Source organism: Orbicella franksi, chromosome 9 (assembly GCF_964199315.1).
Source record: "Orbicella franksi chromosome 9, jaOrbFran1.1, whole genome shotgun sequence".
Lineage (NCBI taxonomy): Eukaryota > Metazoa > Cnidaria > Anthozoa > Scleractinia > Merulinidae > Orbicella > Orbicella franksi.
Window position 1 is genome coordinate 16,215,565 of NC_138153.1, and position 22,330 is coordinate 16,237,894.

At 37.5% G+C, this 22,330-nt stretch overlaps 1 protein-coding gene across 2 annotated transcripts; it reads right to left on the bottom strand.

Moving 5' to 3' along the window:
• Window positions 1–8,641: 8,641 nt before the first annotated feature.
• Window positions 8,642–21,700, bottom strand: LOC145497090 (sushi, von Willebrand factor type A, EGF and pentraxin domain-containing protein 1-like). 2 transcript variants are annotated; one of them, XM_081476889.1, is made up of 6 exons: window positions 21,278–21,700; window positions 20,776–20,979; window positions 16,272–16,526; window positions 14,533–14,745; window positions 14,031–14,234; window positions 8,642–8,822 (listed from the first exon to the last, which is right to left on the bottom strand). In XM_081476889.1, the coding sequence occupies exons 1-6, from the start codon at window positions 21,405–21,407 to the stop codon at window positions 8,818–8,820; spliced, it is 1,011 nt and encodes a 336-aa protein (XP_081333015.1). In that variant the 5' UTR covers window positions 21,408–21,700; the 3' UTR covers window positions 8,642–8,817. The 2 variants fall into 2 exon arrangements, with proteins under 2 accessions (XP_081333015.1, XP_081333013.1); XM_081476887.1 differs by lacking the exon at window positions 8,642–8,822 and having other exon boundaries at window positions 14,196–14,745.
• Between the last annotated feature and the right edge of the window lie 630 nt (window positions 21,701–22,330).

A 22,330-nucleotide genomic window follows, 5' to 3' on the forward strand; every position in this document is an offset into this window, starting at 1 on the left:
CATGTGTCTATTAGAGAGATAATCATTCGTTACAATTTTTCTGTGAAGAAGCTTAAATTGGAAAGTCTGAAGTTTAGTTCTTTCGTGCAATAGAAAGGCAAAATATATGACTTGTCCCATTTTATCAAGTTTTCGTAATTTTCACAGTCAGCTATCTATTTGCTCTGGCTTTTATCAGTTGTTGAAGTGATTCCATTGACAACTGCAATTAACTGATACGCCTCTTTGCAAAAGCTTGAGGGCGATAGTAACTTTTGACTACGAGTGAGTTGGTCTTCAGAGTTCATCGTAGCCTGTTCCTGAAAAGACTTTTTTAATTTTGCCAGAGCGCAGACTACACCATAGTACCTTAAAAAAGTGGCATTAACTTTGTAGCAAGGTTTACTACCATTATACTTTAAAAAGTCAAAATTTTGATCTAGCATGTCTTTGGCCTCATTAACTCCCGCACGAGACTAATCCGGATAAAAAATTGGCCGGTTTGCAATTCTATTCTATTTAAAAAGCTAAAACCGAAAAACCGAGAAAAAAATTAGCCAAATATGCAAAACCGAAAATCCCAACGCCCCCTTCGAGTAGGTGGAACGCATTTTCACTGATATGAATAGTTTTGCACGAAGACTCGTTTTAACACAGAGGCGAAAGGCAAGCTGGAAGTGGCCTATTAAACTTTAGCTTGGGCCAGGGTACCTTTTTTGGCGTGGTCTAAATTAAAGTTTTTCCTTTCACAGGCCTCAACGTTTGTATTTCTTAATCTGAATAAAGGTTTGGCACACGAGTGTGTTGTCTCAGGTTTTTTATTAATCATGGTAAACTCCTTTTGTTATCGAGCCCAATAAAGCTAAAAGGTACAATCCGATTCTCTTACCTGGTACTGCAGCGCGAGTCGCAAATGTGACGAGAAAAACTGTTAAAATCAAACTTTGCAGAATCATCTTGTATAGCTGTTACGGCTCAGGGAAAGTCAAGAACGCTTTGAACCCAAATCATATCTACCGATCTTTTGGCCACGTCAGTATTTTACCAGCTGTTCTTACTTGTAATTGTGACAGGTGTATTAAGAAATTATCTTCAGTGAAGTAGAGGAAAATTATTGCTAAAAGCCATTAAAAATGTAAGAAAGAAATATTCATTAGTGTATATGTAAATCAGATACGAAATTTCTCTTGATTTACCTTTGCTTTTTGATTTAATCGGCCTAAATAGGTTGTATCGCCAAAGTTACTGGAAGGCAAAAAATTTATGTAGGATGTTATTTGTTTCACAAATTTTTATTATGTTAATTTGCGTTGGTGTTGCGTGGCTTGTTCACGTGTGCAAAAATCACAGCTGGCTAGTGCAGTCAATAATTTATGGAAGGTGGCAAAGCGATGGGTGTTTTGATACCATTTCGCGTACGAATTTTGAAAAGATGTACGCAACAAATATACTTTTAGCTGCATTTGACGATATTTTTTTTTCTCATAATATTACGAATCACGTTTGTTTGTTATTTGCTTTTCACTCTTCGCAAACAAAGATTTGCACTAATAACGTGTCAAGCATAAACCTTTTGTCGCTTCTGAATAATGTATATTTTCTAATCTAATTACTTATTAACCAAACGTGGGCTCCTTACAGGAAAATCACCTATCGTTCATAATTTTACATTCGAATGCTACAGTTCAAACCGAGTTGCACTGGAAACGTTTTGCGACCGTCCATGTTTGTTTTGCAAAATTGGCAAAGTAGGTGTGATTCGGAGGCAGTGTTTAATACGGATTGTAAACGGAGCATTTATGTCGGACACAAGTGTTTTACTTTGTCCGGTGAATTTAAGGTCGCGAACAAACACATCCAAACTGAAAAATACGAAATCGACATGCAAATCCACATCAGCGTTTAATAATAATAAAAATAATAATAATAATAATAATAATAATAATAATAATAATAATTTCAGCAGCCATGCAAATTTATTGGAACAAAAGAGAGTGTGACAAAAACTAGAGCTAATAATAATAATAATAATGAGAATGAGAATGAGAATGAGAATGAGAATGATAATGATAATGATAATGATAATGATAATGATAATAATGATAATAATACGTGAATTTATATAGCTTTCATTTTCAAAGTTCAATGGCGCTTTACAATGTTTGTGATTAAGATTAAAACTACTTCTACCTAAAATGACAATATCATTATAGGAATTAGCGTTTAAAATGATTTGAGATTAAAACTACTACTTCTTAAAATTACAATGTCATTATAAAAGTTCAAGATAAAAAATTCAATAAAAGGTGAGCTATCTATAAATTCTACTTTGCCTGAACTTAAATTTACACGTGATATCATAGTTTCTTTTACCGTGAATTATATTAATTTTCAAAGCCCCGTTCCAATATTGAGTTAAAAGAAGAATTCATTCAGTGTAAAAAACTTCCAGCATTTTGTCGCGGCGCTTCAGACTCTACTTGCCGTGGGTTCTAGAGATTTCGCTGACCTCCAGTCCATGGACCACCACGATGGACTACCGAAATGGACTACCTAAATGGAATGCTAAATGGACTAGCCATATGGACTACCTTAAAAAAAGACAATTTTGAGAGGAGTATTGTTGGAAAGAACAATAAACTATCACTGTTAAGCCCTAGGGTACTAGGGCTAGGGGAGGGGGGAAATTGATTTGGTGGGCTATCTGGATCAAGAGATTTTCACACTTAGGTGCTACCCTGGGGTCGGAAATTTAACGTGGCTGTTATGTTCATTTCCATAAGTCTTTCTTGTACCTTCTGATCTTGTGTGTTTTTCAGCTAAAAAAAAAGGTTTTCATATTACCCTCTGTCCGTTCTCAAAAATAATATCTTATTTTTAAAGCTCTTTCTATAAGAAAGTACTGTGATGGAAGGAAATCGCATATTATCCGAGACGTTGTAATCTGATGTTAGGCGGGGGAAAGGGGCGGGTAGACCCAGAGGAATTTCACAATTTTAAGGAAACCAGAGTCAAATTCGTCTCTGCTCACACCTAGTGAATGTCAATTTTCCATTTTCTGTCAGAGACACTGCTGCCATGTCAAATTGCCAACCCTGGGGCAGCACCCAAGTGTGAAAATCCCCTGATCCAGAAAGCCCGCAAAGTCAATTTTCCCCTCCCCTAACCCTAGTACTCTAAACTGAACACTCAATCTGACTCAAAGCAGAACTATTTAATATTTACTTAACACTCGCAACATTCCACGTTGTAGAGTTTTTAGTAACATGCAACGAGACTTTCACACGCATTCTTAGTACTTAAAGAATTCATAAGCATGTCAAGAATCTGACTTTTACTATTACGAATTTGAAAATGATGAAAAAGTCATCAAAACGTGTTATCGCTGATTTTTATTCTTACTTGTTTGTCCAAAGCCTCCGTTATTAGAACATCAAATATTGCCAGGAAATGTCTATAAAATCCATATTTATAACAAAGCGCGCGTGCCGGTCCTATCTAATTCCTATTGAGCCATCATGGTAAAAATCTTTACGTACGCGCGACCCTGCTCAATAAAATGACGTGTGCAGTTTGTTTGTTTAAGTTTCGGCAATGTGAAAATTATTCTGAACAATCCAAACTCTACTTCAAGCCTTTGACTTTTGCCAAGCTAAGGTGTTTACTTAAACGTGAGTATTTTAAGTTTTTTTGTCTAAATTTTCGTCGAGTATTTTTGACTCTGCTTGCCAAAATTTCCATTATAATTAATTCGAAGTGAATTTTTCATTGACAATTTTAGAAACCAGCTTTAGCGTTTTCGTTCAACTGTTGCTCAAATGATTGTGGCGTGTTAGGATCCTAATGACCGTTTTTTTCCTTTACCGCGCATCGTGAGAACTAATCGTAGTCAATCAGAAATAAAACATGTTTTAGCGCCCAAGTTGTTGTCGCCATGTTATAAAAGAATTGGTTCATGCTTTTAGCTGTACGTATATCGAGTTATGGATACACTTGGAAAGTTTGGAGAAGACCCAAGAAGCTAGAGTTGCTCTCGGTTATCGCCTCGAGCAACTCTTACGCTTCTTTCGTGCCCTCCAAACTTCCCGCGTGCATCCATAATCCGATATGCCCTCGCTAAGCATGAACCGATTCTTAAATATTCACTCGTGAACGGACATCTGTTAAGGGCTCATCAATGAAACAGCTAGTCTTCCGATTTATTGCATACATTATTTGACACAATTTATTCCTTAAAGACATTACAATTTAAAGATGATTTCCAGTACGTACTGCGCACTCTGGAGAGTTGTTTACGTTTTTTGTTTTGCTTCACGACGTTTTTGTTATATTTTGCTTCATGCCGTCGCAAAATGTGAACATTTCGCAACTACTTACATGAAGTAAATTTAAAGTTTCATGTCAATCTGAGACTGCGCAGAACGGACTGGAAATCATCTTTTAAAAGACAAAACTCGGAAATTTTCTGAAACTCAATCAATTCTAGTCTTAAATTTCTTGAAATATCTAATGAGATCGTTTTTGCAAAAGGTGGGTATCTGTAACGATTAACACGGTAACAAAAATAAATTTCAAATGACAAAGTCAAACATTCAGCAGTTCTGAAGCTCTGTGGCTGCTTCTAGGTAACTTTGCCAGAAGAGTTTCAAACCCAAAACGACGTTTATTCACAGGTAGCGAGTACTGCTCGGCGTACAATTTGCTTCCTTAACGCTTAATTACACGGATGTACGATTTACCCGTGATAATAATTGTTTGGGTCTTCGGTAACACATGATACGATCCGATGGAAAACGATTTTGTTTAAATCTAAGCACCACGCGATGCGAAAACACAAAAATGGCGGAAAGCACGACTAGTGAGCGGTTACCTAGCACTTGAAGAATGTCCGCTGATACACAATCTGGCTGAACTGCAGCTACAAGCTCTCAGTACAGTGTCAAATTATTTAAGACCAATTATCTCACTCGCTATGTGCTTGCTACTACCCCAAGTCAAATGATACTCAGTGGTCCCTGTATATGCCATTCTAAGTACATGTCATGCAGCTTACAAGATGACTTTGTCACTCGCTGTAAACGTAAAGGTTTTGATTGAAAACTATTCTAGTAGTTAGTTTTGGGTACAATCAGTGACTTTATTTGCTACCTTCTATAAAAATGTGTTTATAGTTGTATCAAAGATACTTTAAGTGTACAGCATCTGGTTCAAGTCACTGGTAAGAACTAATGTATTCTGTTACTGATGTGTCTAGAACTTATTAACAACAACTGACACTTTACAAAATTATGATCAACTATCTGGATCTTTGTGTTACACGTCAGACAACTACTGTATAGAGTTGATATATAATAAGTACATACTATTTGGCATGACTGAGGCCACATTAACTTTACCAGATGATTCTCGGTGTCCTGGTTCAATACTAATTGTGATCACATCCACTTGCTCTACGGTACTGTGTTTGCTGGTACATGTATACATTGTATGTGGTGAGGTATGTCGTATAATTAAAACTATGCATACTAATGCCTTCAATAATGTAAGACTTTCCTATCTGTGAATTTACTATGCGCTTAGTGTTTCATCTGCAAATGTCAAAATCAATCTTCATCAGCCTTTTCCCCCCTAAGATTAATTCTTTCACAACCACTTTTTTGTAGGATCTTAGCCTTTACTGCATGATATACATGTAGCTGGAAGCCTCACATTTGTTGAAATTGAGAAAGGTTAAAGGGCATCTGTGAAAAGGAATGGTCATGTTACTAATTAACAACATGTGGTGTTATTCAAGATATTGTTGTAACCAGCTGTGTACACCTCCTCGAATGCTCTTCGTTTACCTATGATTTCTTGGACATTATCAATATTTATTGGTACTCTCTTATCTTGCATTTCTTTGAGGCTTGGATGCTTTTCTTCTATTACTTCAACTTTTGTGAGCAAAGTTTGCACGTGGAATTCAAAGTAGGAGCTTTCAGTGCTAGTGCTCTCATGTCACTAATTTTGTGGATAAAGCCACAAATTTGGATGTTCATCAGTTTCCCTGTAAATAAAGACCTTGGGGAAAATAAAAATAGAATTGATTAAGAATATAGTATTAAAGGAATGTTAGAGATAATGAAATGTGATTTGATGTGATGTATGATGTACTATTGAACACTGTAATGAATACTGACTCAACTCGATCACTGCATGGTTGGGCTTCGAGAAAGCTAGAAAATAATAGTAAGAAATTTGACTGCTGAGATTGATTACTGTATGCATAAACAACTAAGCACCGGTAGCAAAACATGCTTAAATTGTTCACAAAAGCAGTGCTCAGGCTTATCATTTGGGTCATATATTTGTATCAGTAAGTTATAAGACGTTGTAGTGTACAATATCCCCCGGACATTTTCAAGTGTTGTAAAAAATGTGTAAAAAGATTTTTATCATCGAACAACCCTCTTTTTCCAACAATTTTCAAGTGATAGTAAATGGTTTGAACCCAGGAGTATCAGTAGTTCGTATAGTGTGATCGTCCGGATGAGTGTAGTTCTGAAAAGAACCGTTGTTGGTGACTGACGTTTCGACAACCTGAGCGGAAGTCATCTTCAGAGTCAAGTGAATAGCGTTTGTCAGTCGATGATGTTATAAGTCTGGTCCGTTGAACGTGATTGGTCAGTATAGTCATGATGGTATTGGCTGAAAGACTCGTGTAAAGTTTGTCATCAGTCATTGGTGGGTTTCGATCCGTCTATTGTTAGTCAAATAGGTCGGTTTTTTGTCCGTGTATTGTTAAGTCGGTCTGTTAGAAGTCCGTTTGTCGGTTTCGTTTCCGTCATGGATAAGTCGTTTGTAAGGCGCCGGTAGTTGTTGACATCTGTTAAGAGGCGTTTGTTCTTGGTTAGTGTACCAGCTTTCCAGAGTCAGTCGTTGAAAATAGTTTGTACTGTAGGTTAAGTACTGAGCAGAGTCCCAGTCAATGTTGTGGATGCTGAAGATGCGGGTTTCCGAGCACAAAAAGGCTGTCTTGATGTTCGATCATAACTCCAAACTTGCGTGCCATGTTCACGAATGTCATCATCACAGGGATTTTGAAAACGTTGAAGTCGTCGGGTATGAGGCACATTATCATCAGCGGCTTTTTCCAGAAGCTTGGATGCCTGTAAAAGACCCGAATGCTGGGAATGATCACATAGTCATCCCCGAAGTCTACAAGTGCTTGGCACGCACTTAAAATTCTCTTGATGTCACGCGCATACAGCACGCGCAACGTTTCAATTTTAAACAGTTTTTAAATCGCGCGTATCATCAAGCGGTTTTTTCAACTGATGAAGGCTTATACATCTTGCTAAAATATACAGGTCAGTGACCAGAAACGGCACTTTTATCGACTCTGTTAGAGTAACTCAATGGAAACTTTCAGACAACTCAGATTTTAGGAGTTATGGCATAATCTTTTACGATTTCGCTTGGACAATGAGTGAACACCGGCAGCTCTTGGTCTAAAAGCCAGTGTTTGATCACATTTCCAAACACCGAGAAAAGAGTTGAAAAAACGACGCGAAGTGGAGAATTTTTGATGAAACTCGAGGTGTTTGGAAATGTGTTCAAACACTGTCCTAAGTGTTAACCCAAAGCTGTTAGTTAAAGTACTTTTTTCTGTAAGCAACATACTGTAAGTTGGTTGTATGTAATGTGTAGACTGTAATGCGTAGAAACGTACTCCGTGGACTTTTTTTTGTAACTGTAGTGTGAGTTTAATTGTAATTGTTGTAATTGTTCGAGCAAATAAAAAAAAGAGTTTGAGAAGGTAAGGCGTATGATCGATTGTCACTGACCGATGAGCTGAACAGCACAGTTTTCAACTGTTTTTATTATAAGTTGGGGGACCTGTGCTGACGGTCTTTTTTTAGTGAAGCTGAGACTGAGAAAATAATGAAATCCAAGATTGCGGACTTATAGGGGTCCTGTGACGTCATAACCACAAAAACAAAAAAATATCCTATTGCAGAGCGAGCTGAGGGTTATCTATATAACGCAAAATATTTCTTGTATGTCTTACTAATGACGTTGGTACGATCGAGGGTTACCTGGGAAATTTAAAACTCTCAGACTGCGTGCTTTACTGTTTTTAGTAGTGTTGTACTATTGTTACGCCAATTTTGTGTCTTATGGGATGTTGAGACTTCAATTTTTTAATTTTAGATGATTTGACCTCAAAGTGATCCTGGATATTATTATTTTTTGAAGTTTATTTAAGTTTTATTTTATAGCAAATAACTCGGGAAACAGTCATTTAAATTAAAGGTGATTTCTTAATTAACGAACGTAGTAATTATAGGTACTAGTGATGACCGCTGAAACAATTATCAATCATATCTGAATAACCTTTGAACACTCAAATGACTTGAATTCGTCGTCGATAGTACTCCATCAGTCACAACTGCCATCGTAATAATATTGGGCCACAACAACTCTAAGATACTCTCCGATTTATTCCAATTACTAGCGGTTTTAACAAAGTTAAACTTGCAATGCAAGGCGAGCAAGAACCATGTTCCGAGATGCTGGATCCGACTAGTGCGGAAGGTATCTGGCGACTTTTCAAAGATTCCCAAACACTTCACTTTTCATAGATTTATTAAATTATCTAATGACAGTCTTATTGCATGGGAGAGGTGTCTGTAACGACTAACACGGTAACAAAAAAAATTCAAACGAGACCTCTTAGAGCAAAGGACATTTATTTCTGTCGCAAGTACATCAAATTAAATTCCAGAATCGATTCAGCAGATTCTTGCAAGGTCCAGTTTTACCAGTTGTGCTTCACCGTGCTTCTGAGCTGATGATTCAAGCTGCAACAAAGCAAAAAAAGAAAATAAAACGCCTTAGAGTTGAGTTATGATATGGTGTTTTTGAGAGCGGCAACTGAGTCCTGGTATTGCACGAAATGTTTGATATACCAACAGCATCTCACTTCTGACCTTCGTAAAAGCTAGTTTGGATACGACTCCTTCAATTTATGGAAGCTTATGGATTTGAGTGCCTCAAGCTAGTCCCCTCATGCAGTCCCAACAGATTTCCAAATCACACCATCCTAACGTTGTCTATATTGAATATATATTTATACCCTGCCATAGAAAATACAGCCAATCAGAATACAGGAAAGCCGTCAACGTTGTATATTTGACAGTAGGGAGCTTAAGCAAACCACGACGACGACGGCAACGCAAACCTCACCAAACAAGAGGTTTAATGAGCAAAGCAATAGCTGTGCACGTGCGTTATAATCTTTGTTCATTTCTTAGCCGTCCTCTGCAAAACAACAACGTGAAATGACAAGATTCTGGGTCGCCTAAGGAACGAGGACGACGACGGCTAATTTTTCATATTTCATTTGGAACTGAACGTTGTCATTGCATATTTAGCCTGAGCAGGAGTTTAGAACCATTAGCGAATTTCACTTGTAAAATATAAATTCATTTTTTCTAGGCGTCGTCCTCGGTGTCGTGGTCGTCGTTGCTTATAAGCTCCCTAGTGTTGCACCCGACCTTCCCATCATGTGCCTCACGTTTAGCATGATTGTGTTGTCCACTGTATTTTCTATGGCATGGTATAAGATAGTTATGCAACGCTCTCTCGTGGTATACCATGGAATACCACACTTGCCACTTGTATTAACTTGGTATGTGCCGAGAAAGTACAAGTGACTTGTGGGATATTCCATGGCATAACGGTCAAAAGCGCTGCATAACTAATTAACAATTAGATTATGAGCTCGAGATTTCTATTTAACAATTAGATAATGAGCTCGAGATTTCTATGAGGTGATAGTTGATGAGGCCGCTAACCATTTCCAATTGTTTTTATATATCTTATTTAACTTATTTAACTTATTTAACTTTACACTTTAGAAAAATCGTGCGGACTGAATTGTCGTTTGGAATTTCCTATTGTGTACGCTCGCTCATCAGGTTTTTCAGCATTTTCTAGTCACGAAACAGTGAACGTCCTTCAGTTTAGTCTTCTCATTTGTATTTAAATGTTCTTCCGTAACTTCGCAAAAACGAGAAAACGTCGTTATTTTACAGACGACCTCCAGCCACTGCATTCTAATGGCTGATAGTATACGAGTAGCTCAACCATTCAGATTGCAGCATTTGCATTAGTATATTAGTAGAATTCTACTAAAGGTTGATAGTGTGCAATGACTCAGCCAATCAGAGTGCAGCATCTGCATTAGTATACTAGTAGAATTCTACTGATATATATTAGATGAATACTGCTAGTATACTACATATAATGCAAATGCTGTAATTGGATTGGCTGAGCTATCGTACCCTATGAGCCAGTAGCGTACAGTGGCTGGCGGTCGTCTACATCTATATTATCAACATTTGCCCATTTCTGCTAACATTCGTAAGAAGATTTTAAAATATCGCCAGTTAATTCAGCTCCCGAGAAGACTAAACGAAGGATGACTTAAAAACCTTACATTGTTGAATAACCATGAGATCCCGTAAACAGTTACACTTTCAGATGGCAAGATTATTGGATAGAAATCTCAAGTTCATAATCTAATTGTTAAACATTCATTTTCTTAAAATTTTTAGGATTTCTTTTCATGCCGTTTCCTATAAAATTAATTGCGAATTAGGGAAACTTTTTAATTTACAAGAGTGACGAAGTGCTTAGATTCAAGATTCAGCTTTCGCAGTTTTAGTACTTATGCCGTTCAGCTAGCAGCGCTAAATGCGGAAGTTTTCTAACGATTTTTAGATTTCCAAACATTTAATATTTTAATTCTTATTTATGAGAATGAAGATTGAGATTGTCATTACAGCTTCAATTACCCGGTGAACAATTTAGTTATAAACAGTTCGTTTGGATTCGACTGCTTTATTAATCGTTGCACAGATTAAGCATGCAATAACACGAATTCTTTTGATAAATTATTCGCTTGGCGTTGTTGTTTTATCATCATCATCATCATCATCATCATCATTGTCACCGTCATCGTCGTCATCGTCATCATCATTACCGTCATCAACATCGTCGTCATCATCATCATCACCGTCAACAACATCGTCCTCTTTATCATCATTATCATCATAATCACCGTCATCTTTGTCACCGTCATCGTCTTCGTCGTCGTCGTCATCGCCATCGTCATCGTCATCGTCATTAAATCAGATAAATTTAACCCGTAAATGCATTCAACCAACAAAAATAAACAAGGATCTTCGAAATTGCATTAAAGGGACAATACCATGAACTGCGCATGTGCTACGTTTCGATCGAAACTTGAAAAGTTCAGGCGGAATTTTTCAAGTTTGAATTCGATAAATTCAAAATGGCGTCGACTAGTGGAGCTAGTCGTGGTGTGTGAACAAGGGGAATTTGACTGCAATGAATAGCCCCTGTTGCTTAAAACACAGGGAGAAAGTTATCATAAAGGGATAATCTGGAAGGAGAAATACTTCGTGCATTTTTGGGCCAATTTTCTGTCAATTTAGGGGCCGCCTGTCAGCCCTGGATACGATTCTTCCACGCGGTAAAAACTGAGTCTAATGGCTAGTTGAGGTATTCAGCTCATCATAACCTCCTTATCATAAATGTCTTAGGAATCTGTGTTCACTTAGGGTTTAACTGACGCAATGAACGTGGAATTCTGAGGAAATATGCCCTGGATATATGTTGGATAAAATAATTGAAAAACAGCGTGTGGTTTGAAACGGTTAACAGTCAATTTGACGGTTATTTTAGTGAAATACGGAATGATATTTTGGCTTTTTATTGCATCGTGACCTTCAGATCGTAACTTAGTAAGAAATTTTCATTCACTTAGCTTTCAATTGGTGTATTAAATTTGAAATCTGTTGAGATGTACCGGAGAAAAAAATGTTTACATGACAGGGTTAGCATGGTTAAGTTGAAAAGTAGTTGGCTCATGTTGCAATTCAACAACATGAGTGAAATACGGCGTGATTTTTGGGCTATAAAACGCATCTTGACCTTTAAATCGTTACGTAACCCCGAAACCTGCATTCAGTTAGCTTTCATATGGCTATGAAACTTAGAAATCTGTGGAGATTTAGAAGAGAGAAAAATTTACTTGCATGCGACGCTTAGCACTGTGAATTTGAAAGATGTGTGGATCGTGTTGCAATCGACAATAACTAGCTGAACTAGAGTGCAATACAGCAAGATTTGTAAGCTATTTTCACATCGTGACCATTAAATAGTTATGTACTGTAGAATCTGCATTAACGTAGCTGTTAGTAGCAGTGTTCAAGTTAGAAATCTGTCGAGATATACAAGTGAAATTTTTGTTATACGAAACAATGTTAGCGCACACTGGTGAATTATGAAGTTGTTTTGATCACGTTGCTACCCGACGTGGCCGGAAGTACGGCACGAGTTTTTTTCAACGTAAATTGACCTCAAAATAATTTAGTTTTGAGAATTCTACTTTCTCTTAGTTCAAAAAGAAAACAGTACGGTTAAATATCCCCTCTCAAGAGGACTATTTTTTTGAGCGTCGAAAGTAATCTGGCAAATACTGTGGTTTTAGTTTTGGTTTTGCTACGGTTTGAGATTGGCTTAGTAGTCTAATTGGTAAGTAATTGGTTTGAATTGGGTTTGGTTTTACGACACTCAATTGAAAACCACTCAATAATAATAATAATAGTAATAATAATAATAATAATAATTATAATAATAATAATACTGATACTGATACTGATAATGATAATGATAATGATAATAATAATGGTTTATTTAACAGATCCACCCAGGTGGCTCTTACATTATTTAAAATTGAAACAAATTACGTGATTTTCAATTGAAATAATAAGAGTGATGTCTGAAAATATGGAGTAATACCAGAAAAAAGATTCTTACGGATTTGGAATTACAGTAAAATTAACTAATCACTCTCTACTCCATTACTTAAAACATTTCCTTGAAAGTCTTCAAAAGGCTCGTAATCTTTACAGTTTCTAATTAATTCTGAATTATTTCTTGCGTTGAACCAAGGGTCCGCATAATAAAGAGCTAGTAAAGAAACTTAACTACACGATGCTATTCATGAGGTACTATATTTGTAGCTGCAAATTACACGACAAACCAATTATTCTTAGAGACTTTGTAAACAAACTCTTATTAAAATACAAAATAGAAAAACTCTAGAAAACACGAAAAAAACGCCCTCTCCAGCAAATTTGCATCATTTTTTTATCTCCTCAAATAATATTAATAAATAATCAGTCAATATCTCTCCCACCCTACTCACCACAATATATGTTATAATCTAATTAACTACGCAAGAGACTATTATAATTGCTCGAAGTGTATGTATTTGAATAATAAGAAGTGTGAATAACTACAGTAGATACGAAAAATGTTCTCCCCACAAATTTGTATCTTCTTTACTCTATTTAATTTCCCCTGAACAAGAAGCAACTATAATAATGTAATATATATTTAACTATTTTATTTTTTTGATCACAATATTGTAAATTAATGAAATCATGTAAGGAATTAAATAATGTTAAATAAATAAATAAATAAATAAATAAATTCTGATAAATTGTTGTGGCTCTTACATTTTTTACAATTGAAAAAAAATACGTTTTTTAAAATTAAAATAATAAGAGTGATGTGTGAAAATATGGAGTAATCCTAGAAAAAAAATACTAACGGATTTGAAATTTCAGTAACATTAACTAATCACTCTGTACTCTATTACATAAAAAATTTACTTGAAAGTCTTTAAAAGGCGCTGTAATCTTTACAGTTTCTAATAATTCTGATAAATTGTTAAATAGTTTCCACGCATTATCTTGGAAAGTGCCGTTTTCGGTCGGGACCACTAATCTAATGGAATTGTTTGAGCGCAGCTCCTTGCAACATTCCTGTTTTATTATTTTTAGATAATCTGGTCAAGTCTCAGTGTTATGCAAAGCTTATGTCATATTCAAATGGAATAACCCAAAGCATTATTTACTCACAAAAGGTTAATTCGATTTTATTATGTTACACCTTTTTATACTTTGTTATACCTGAGCCAGCAAAGACCTCTACGTTATCCGCGTTGCATTTGTCCGGTTTGAACAGACAGAAGAATGGAGGGACCACAGAAGAGGTCATCAAGGAAATGGAATTCGTCTTAATGACGGCTTGGACGTTAGGATCATTTGCATCACCATGAAAGAAAAAGTCGGGATATCTCGCTTTGAGGTAAGACGGGTTTGCGGTGTCTGAAACTGAAAGCCAAAACATAATAAGTTGTGTTTCACTTAGGCCAAAGTCAAGCCAAATGTAATATCTGATTGATTGTTTTCTTAAATTGAGGAAAACGTGAATGAAGCTTAAATCGGAAAAAAAAAGATCTCCATCGTCTGGCAGAACAATAATAGAATTTAGAATATCTAACGCTTGGTAATTTTGCCGTTCCAATCCAACAATTTAGTGTATACAACGTCAACAAGTTTACAGTGAATGTTATTTTTCTTTTCAGTATACCTTTACTAACAGTAAGGAGTAGTAATAATATTGGCTTACTTGAACAGTCAGGCCATGGAAGCTGTCGCGAATACGATTGTCCAGGCAAGGCATAAAAGTTCCATTGTCCGGATGAACAATAATACAGCCAAGGAGGATTGAATACAAAGTCGAACCCATTCTTGCACATCACCACACAGAAAAGACCCGTGCCATCTCTGTGACAAGCTAATGCTCCGTTCTTAGGGGCTGCGTACAGTGGGCAAGTTTTAACTGTAAATAAAAAGAAGAAGACTAAAGGTACTTGAGGTTAAAAACGTCCAAAAAAAAAACAAGCATAGAAAATAGTTTGTATTTACACATCGGTTCCCGCTTGCACTTTTCATCATAACAATTACAATTTCCTCAAATGTGATTGGTGCATAAACTGCTGTATTTTGCTCTAAATAATCTGCAAAGCTGTAATCGGACAGTTGGCTGTAATCGGACATCTGTAATCGGACAGTTACATGAGCCAATCATTTTAAGTCCTCTCCACTAAATCCACCAATCACAACATTGATTACAGTCACTATGGTAACCAATTCAAGAGACTGACTTTGTAAAATTGTGGAGGTTTAGTCTCTGATGACTGTTTTGAAAGAAACGTAACAGCCATTTTGCAAGCTATTCTCCATATTTTTAATTATGATATTTAAAAATGACTATTAATTAAACGCTCTTTTTCAAATGAATTTTTGCTTTTGTGGGAAATTGTAATTGTTATGATTAACTGGTAACAGGACATCGTGTCGTCCAATTCAGTCTGTAATCACACTCGTGATTAACAAATCGGACTCCCGCTTCGCGGTCGTCCGATTTTGTTAATCACTCGTGTGATTACAGACCAAATTGGACTCCACTCAGTCTTATTACCATTATTAATCAAAACTATAACAAAATTCTCAAACGTGATTGGCTATCAGCAGCCCGATTTGAGCATTAATTGGACAGTGTACGCGTCATGCTTGTAATTGGACAGTACGCGTCATTTTGCGCGCGCTGTTGCGGTGCACTTTGTTGAGTAAACTGCTGTGTTTTTTAGCATTCATACCGACGTTTAATCGTTCAGCGCTCAATCGATGGTTTGTTCGTTTCTCGAATTTTGTCATAGTTTTGATTAATTGGTAACAGGACGTCGTGTCGTCCAATTCAGTCCGTAATCATACTCGTGATTAAAAAATCGGACTCCCGATTCGCGGTCGTCCGATTTTGTTAATCACTCGTATGATTACAGACCGAATTGGACTCCACTCAGTCCTATTACCATTATAAATAGCCAAGGGTAGCTTAAAACTTAATTTACTTAAAAACACATACTGTGCACGATAACTGAAACTTGAACTATTGGCGACCATGACATGCCGCTAACACTATCTATATGTGTTCGTGTGTAAAAACTAATGACGTCATTGCTAAGCAACAAATTAGCGAATCAGAAAGAATCAAGATTACTCACTTAATTAGAGAAGCCTCGATATAGTGTTCATCGCAACGAAGGTTTGATTATACGCCATTTCCACATTCCCCACGATACACCCTGTTTGCCCCCCAAAATTTTGCATAATCATTGTCTTCAGTTTCTCTTGGGACGACTGTGATACCCGGGAGAAATAAGACACAAAGGTTATTCAGATTTTTGGGAGTAAACAAGGTGTATTATGGGGGATGTGAAGATGGCAAATGTAACACTTCTCATAACAAGTGTTACTGAAGAGCATATTTGCGCGGTGCTTCGAATAAGCTAGCTTCGTACTTACGTTTCAGGGTTATTCGGAAGCTGCATGTTGCTTTATTCCCTGACGCATCTATGGCGCTATATAGCACTTTATACGAGCCTGGAACAGCAAACATCTCTCCAGACTGCCTGCTGGAACTTACTGTTGGTGAGACGCCCGAATTGTCCGTAACTGTAGGCCTCTGCCAGTAAACTCTGACATTAGGTGATGTAAGATTATCCATTACTATGTCGCTTGGGCAATACGTGAATACAGGTGGCTCTTCGTCTACTGGAACTAAAGTTATATGGTATATGTGACGAATAGATAGTAAAAGTTGTATTAAATACTAACTAATACTTAATGGACACCCGACGGACAAGGTTCATGGATTACCGCACTGTAGAAGTTTGATAGCATGCGTGAGCTCGACATGGTCGGAAGTGGTTTTAAGCGGAGTATAATTCCCTTCGTTCTATAATATTTCCTTGGTATTTTTGTCCTTAATCACATCTTGGAGTGATGCTGTGTAGTGCCAATTTGAGTGAAGAAGATTAGTGTAAAACACAAAAGAGAAGTAAGAGTTTCTTTGGAAGAAGGAGATAACACTTCGAAATGATCCAATATGGCGGATAGTGTTGAGGATCGGAGGTTGCAGATGTTGCAGCCCCTCAGCTCGAAGCAAACCTAATTGATATCAAGGAGATGCGAGTTGACATGCAGACTATACAGTCGCAACGACACTCAGGGATTAAAAATCCAAGAACTCTAGCAAGAAATTCTGGGGCAGAAATCCTCCCTAATTGCGAAACAAAGGAAGACGGAGAAGATTGAAACGCAACTTACCAAAGCCGAGAAAGCAAATGACACGTCGGGAGAACGAGCTTAACGACACAAGAATCAAGCTGAACGATCACATCGAAGAAAAGAAAAAATTGGACGTAAAATAGGATGAACTAGATTACTATTCACGTAAAAACTCGGTAGAAATTTTTGGGCGTACCTGAAAGCGCGTACATATCAACCGACGACCTTGTATTGGAGTCATCAACGTCGAAATCAAATCGGATTATATAGAATATCACATAAACTCCAAAGAAAAATATTAAGCCAGTAATTGTCAAATTCGTGAGGCATAATAAAGTAAAATCACTTCGCTGCAAAGCAAAAATCAAGCTTAAAAACGTGAAAACCTCTTACTTATTTACAAGCTATGCTTACGCGTCCCGAGAGCAACAACATACATTCATCAACGAGAATCTTACGAATTATCGAGGAGAGCTGTTCTGGAAAGGAAACAAGTTGAAGAAAGATAAGATGAGTGCCAGCACTTGGATAATAGATGGAAAAAATATTCGTTAAGACGTCGCCAAAAGGAGCACCGGTAAGGATTTAAAGTAGATAGGACTTAAAAGATCTTTAAATTATAATTAACTGACTGCTGAATAAAAGTAGGGACTACGGACTGGATTGCTGAGCGAAAGAACTCTTAAAATAGGTCTTTTTTTAAAATTCAGTATTAGTTACTTCCTTGTTTTGTTTTACTTTGTTTTGATGCTTACAACTGTAAATGCGAGGGGAGTGCGATTCGAATTGGTTATTCCAAAAATCTATCCTTAAGGTGGCTCGTACCAGTTTTTAGGTTTTTGAAGGCTCATAACTTTGTAAGAATAAAGCAAAAAGACAGACCAGGGCCACTGTCATATTTTTGTAGGTTTGGATTATATAATTTATACTTGACCTAAAACAGCTATTATTTTGTCGTCAGCAGTTACCATGGCAACATTCCAAAAGGAGTTTCCAGACCTGATTTTTCGCTTATGTCACTAATAACTCAAAAAGTAACCCGGTGACCCCGAGTTTTTTTAATCAATAACTTTTGGCGTCTGAAAATGAAAATGCGCAACAATTTTAAAATAATTTTACGGAGCCGATTTCTTGTAAACTTGAAAAAACGGCAATTTGCACAAAGTGCAAATTTCCTTACGTAGGATTTTTAATTTTTTTTTTTTTTGACGTTTCTTCTCAATGATAATATTATATTAAATCAATAAAAAGAAGGGGTCACCGAGCTTGTTTTCATGTAAAAGCCTTCGCGAGTTCCGTTATTCCCACGCGCGTAGACACGCATTCAAAAATCCAGACTTTATAAGATCAGCAGTTGCTCATGAGCCGTTTTGACTACCGCTGACTGCTTCGTGTGCCCGCGCGGGCGAGCGGGCTCCGAACAGGCGTTTTGTTTTGTTTGGTACTAAAAAAACATTTACAGTTGTAGTTGTCGTTTAAGACAACCTCCTGGGCTTACTGTGTAGGATTTTTACACAAATTCTGGGTAGATTTGCTGTTTTGGGAGTCCTTTATACGCTTCCGGTGGCTGTCACGATTGATCGAGTTGCCTTTGAAATTGGGAAACATTGAATTCCCTAAACAATTTTTCTTAAAAACACAGAGTTGACCTAAGTTGTTCTAGCAGGTAAAGCCTCCTTTATATGCGAATTTCGTCTCTAACAGTACAAAAGTGACCTTGCGCGGAAAAAGCCGCGCGCCGCCATATTTGTTTTGGTCTTTCGGGTTTTAAATCTCGCGCCTCTATCGTGCGTGTTACTCACGCGTGACGCACTATGATGATTTACTCCCCGCGCGAGGAAACTGGTACCAGCCACCTTAAATGCATAAATCACACCAACAAAAATGTTCGGTGATTTCATTAAAAGAAAAAGGTATCAGAATTTTGGCTCAGAGATCAAACTAAGCCAATTTGCAGACGATACCAACTTATTCTGTGCTGATGTGGCTTCTGCTGAAAGAGCCCTGGAAACAATGAATGCTTTTGGGGATTTTTCTGGATTTAGCTTCAACAGTGGGCAGATAAATGGCAGATGTCATTCAAGACCAGAAAGTGTCACCAACTGAGTGTTCGGAAGAAAAGCCACAAAGTCAACAGCCCATATACCATCTACGGAAAGATCTTAGAACCAGTAGAGCGCCACCCCTATCTTGGAGTCTAGCTTCAGTCAGACCTGAAATGGGACCAACACATAAACATATAACAGGAAAGGCAAACCGCTCACTGGCATTCCTAAAAAGGAAACTCTCAAAATGTCCTCAACAGACCAAGGTGCAAGCGTATATCGCCATGGTAAGACCACATGTAGAGTATGCATCAGCTTGTGGGATCCCCATCTAAAGAAAGATGTGAAGAGTGTGGAAACCATCCAGAGGCGGGCAGCCAGATTCATTAAGGGGGAATTCAGAAGGGAAGATGGCATTGTGACATAGTTATTAAACGATCTTGACTGGCCACCCCTTGAATTAAGAAGGAAATGTCACCTCATAGAAGTTTTTTTATGAATCGTTGCATGGCAGAAACATGATTTCCATCGCAGCTCACCTGAAGGGGCCTTCAAGTTACAACACAAGATCACAGGCAACCTACATAAACCCTGGTACACGAGGAGGGATCTACAAGAACAGCTTTTTCCTAAGAGCAATGACAGAATGCAACAGCTCGCCATCCGACATACGCCAGTTGAAACCGGAGACTCCTTTCAGGCTGGCCCTACGGGCGCATTTTAAAATTTAACAATTTAATTTATTTATTTATTTATTTATTTTTGTAAGAGCACCATGCACAGCACAGTATTACTTTGCTGTAAATTAATTTGATCACATGCACCTGCACCAGCACAAATGGAACAAAAACAGACTAGAGTGCTCAACAATAGAGTTGAACATACCGCATTATGCAAATTTCAGAGGAGACTGTCGCGAACTTTTGCATTTTACCTGTGTGAACCTCGATTGCCCAGGAATTGTTTCCCATATTATTATAGTAGAAACGATACTCTTTTGCACAGTACCTGTTTTAGTTCCATATCGGACATACCAATATGCGTTTTAAGCCCGTAAAACTATGCAATTTTTGCCGTTTTCATAGGGGCTTGAGAAGGCAATTCTTCAACGGTCGATGAAATCCTTCAAAATGCTTGAAAAATTTAAAACTTCCTATTGTTAGATAGAAGAAAAGTAAAGCTTTTATGCTAGGTTTACCCCTTGTTCTAGTTTTGTATATTGTTTCAATGCGAATACCGAGAACAATGTAATTTTCCAGATATTTTTTGCATATTTAATGAGGCAAAAAGCTGTATTTTCATTTCTTGCGAATTTCTCGAAGACTTTAACTTCTAAGAAAATCAGAATAATATTTTCGAAAGTGGCTCCCTAAAAGCGTTCTTTAGGCAAAGTTTCAGGATTTTCGATTTTTCTAACCTGGCCAGCCATTCTCGATATTTCCAGTCAGTGACTCTTAAATAGCTTGGACGCATTATCTTGGAAAGTGCCGTTTTCGGTCGGGACCACTAATCTAATGGAATTGCTTGAGCGCAGTTCCTTGCGACATTCCTGTTTTATTATTGTTAGATAATGTGGTCAACTCTCAGTGTTATGCAAGCTTATGTTATATTGAAATGGAATAACCCAAGCATTATTTACTCACAAAAGGTTAATTCGATTTTATTATGTTACACCTTTTTATACTTTGTTATACCTGAGCCAGCAAAGACCTCTACGTTATCCGCGTTGCATTTGTCCGGCTTCAACAGACAGAAGAATGGAGGGACCACAGAAGAGGTCATCAAGGAAATGGAATTCGTCTTAATGACGGCTTGGACGTTAGGATCATTTGCATCACCATGAAAGAAAAAGTCGGGATATCTCGCTTTGAGGTAAGACGGGTTTGCGGTGTCTGAAACTGAAAGCCAAAACATAATAAGTTGTGTTTCACTTAGGCCAAAGTCAAGCCAAATGTAATATCTGATTGATTGTTTTCTTAAATTGAGGAAAACGTGAATGAAGCTTAAATCGGAAAAAAAAAGATCTCCATCGTCTGGCAGAACAATAATAGAATTTAGAATATCTAACGCTTGGTAATTTTGCCGTTCCAATCCAACAATTTAGTGTATACAACGTCAACAAGTTTACAGTGAATGTTATTTTTCTTTTCAGTATACCTTTACTAACAGTAAGGAGTAGTAATAATATTGGCTTACTTGAACAGTCAGGCCATGGAAGCTGTCGCGAATACGATTGTCCAGGCAAGGCATAAAAGTTCCATTGTCCGGATGAACAATAATACAGCCAAGGAGGATTGAATACAAAGTCGAACCCATTCTTGCACATCACCACACAGAAAAGATCCGTGCCATATCTGTGACAAGCTAATGCTCCGTTCTTAGGGGCTGCGTACAGTGGGCAAGTTTTGCCTGTAAATAAAAAGAAGAAACCATGTTAGCAATTTCGTAACGACATCATTACGAAAGTTTGATTATGCAACACTTTTTATATGACACTTACCATATGAGCATATTGGCGCCGTGCTTGGAATAAAGTAGCTCCGTACTTACGTTTCAAGGTTATTCGGAAGCTGCATGTTGCTTCATTCCCTGACGCATCTCTGGCCGTATATAGCACTTCATACGAACCAGGAACGGCGAAAAGCTCTCCAGAATGTCTGTTGGAACTTACTGATGGCGACACGCCTGAATTGTCCGTGACTGTGGGCGCCTGCCAGTCAACTCTGTATTCAAGTGCTGTAGCATCATCTATTGTTATGCCACTTGGACAGTGCGTGAAGACTGGTGACTCCTGGTCTAAACCAAGAAGTTTGACATAGTAATAGAGTGCACAGTAAGTATTGAGCACATGAATTGGATACGTACGAAAAAAAATCTACCCTTAATAGGCCATTTCCGACTTACCTTGTGCCTCTGTTTCAAAACGAATCTTCGTGCAAAACCTTTCATATGAAATTGGTTTGATTTGCATGAAAATAAACATGTAGGTGGAACACATTTTCACTGATATGAATGGTTTTGCACGAAGACTCGTTTTAACACAGAGGCCAAAGGCAAGCTGGAAGTGGCCTAGTAAATTTTAGCTTGGGCCAGGGTGCCTTTTCTGGCGTGGTCTAAAGTGTTTCTTTTCACAGGCCTCAACGTGACTTTGTATTTCTTAACTCTGAATATAGGTTTGACACACGAGTGTGTTGTCTTAGGTTTTCTTACTAATCATGGTTAACTCTTTTTGTTATCGAGCCCAATGAA

Excerpts from the sequence above, each read along its gene's own strand:
- LOC145497090 (XM_081476887.1), bottom strand. The coding sequence starts at position 21,407 with ATGTGCAAGAATGGGTTCGACTTTGTATTCAATCCTCCTTGGCTGTAT. Across the intron at positions 20,980-21,277 it reads TCCATGGCCTGACTGTTCAA|TTTCAGACACCGCAAACCCG; the intron begins GTAAGCCAATAT and ends TTTGGCTTTCAG. Across the intron at positions 16,527-20,775 it reads AGAGGTCTTTGCTGGCTCAG|TTCCAGTAGACGAAGAGCCA; the intron begins GTATAACAAAGT and ends ATATAACTTTAG.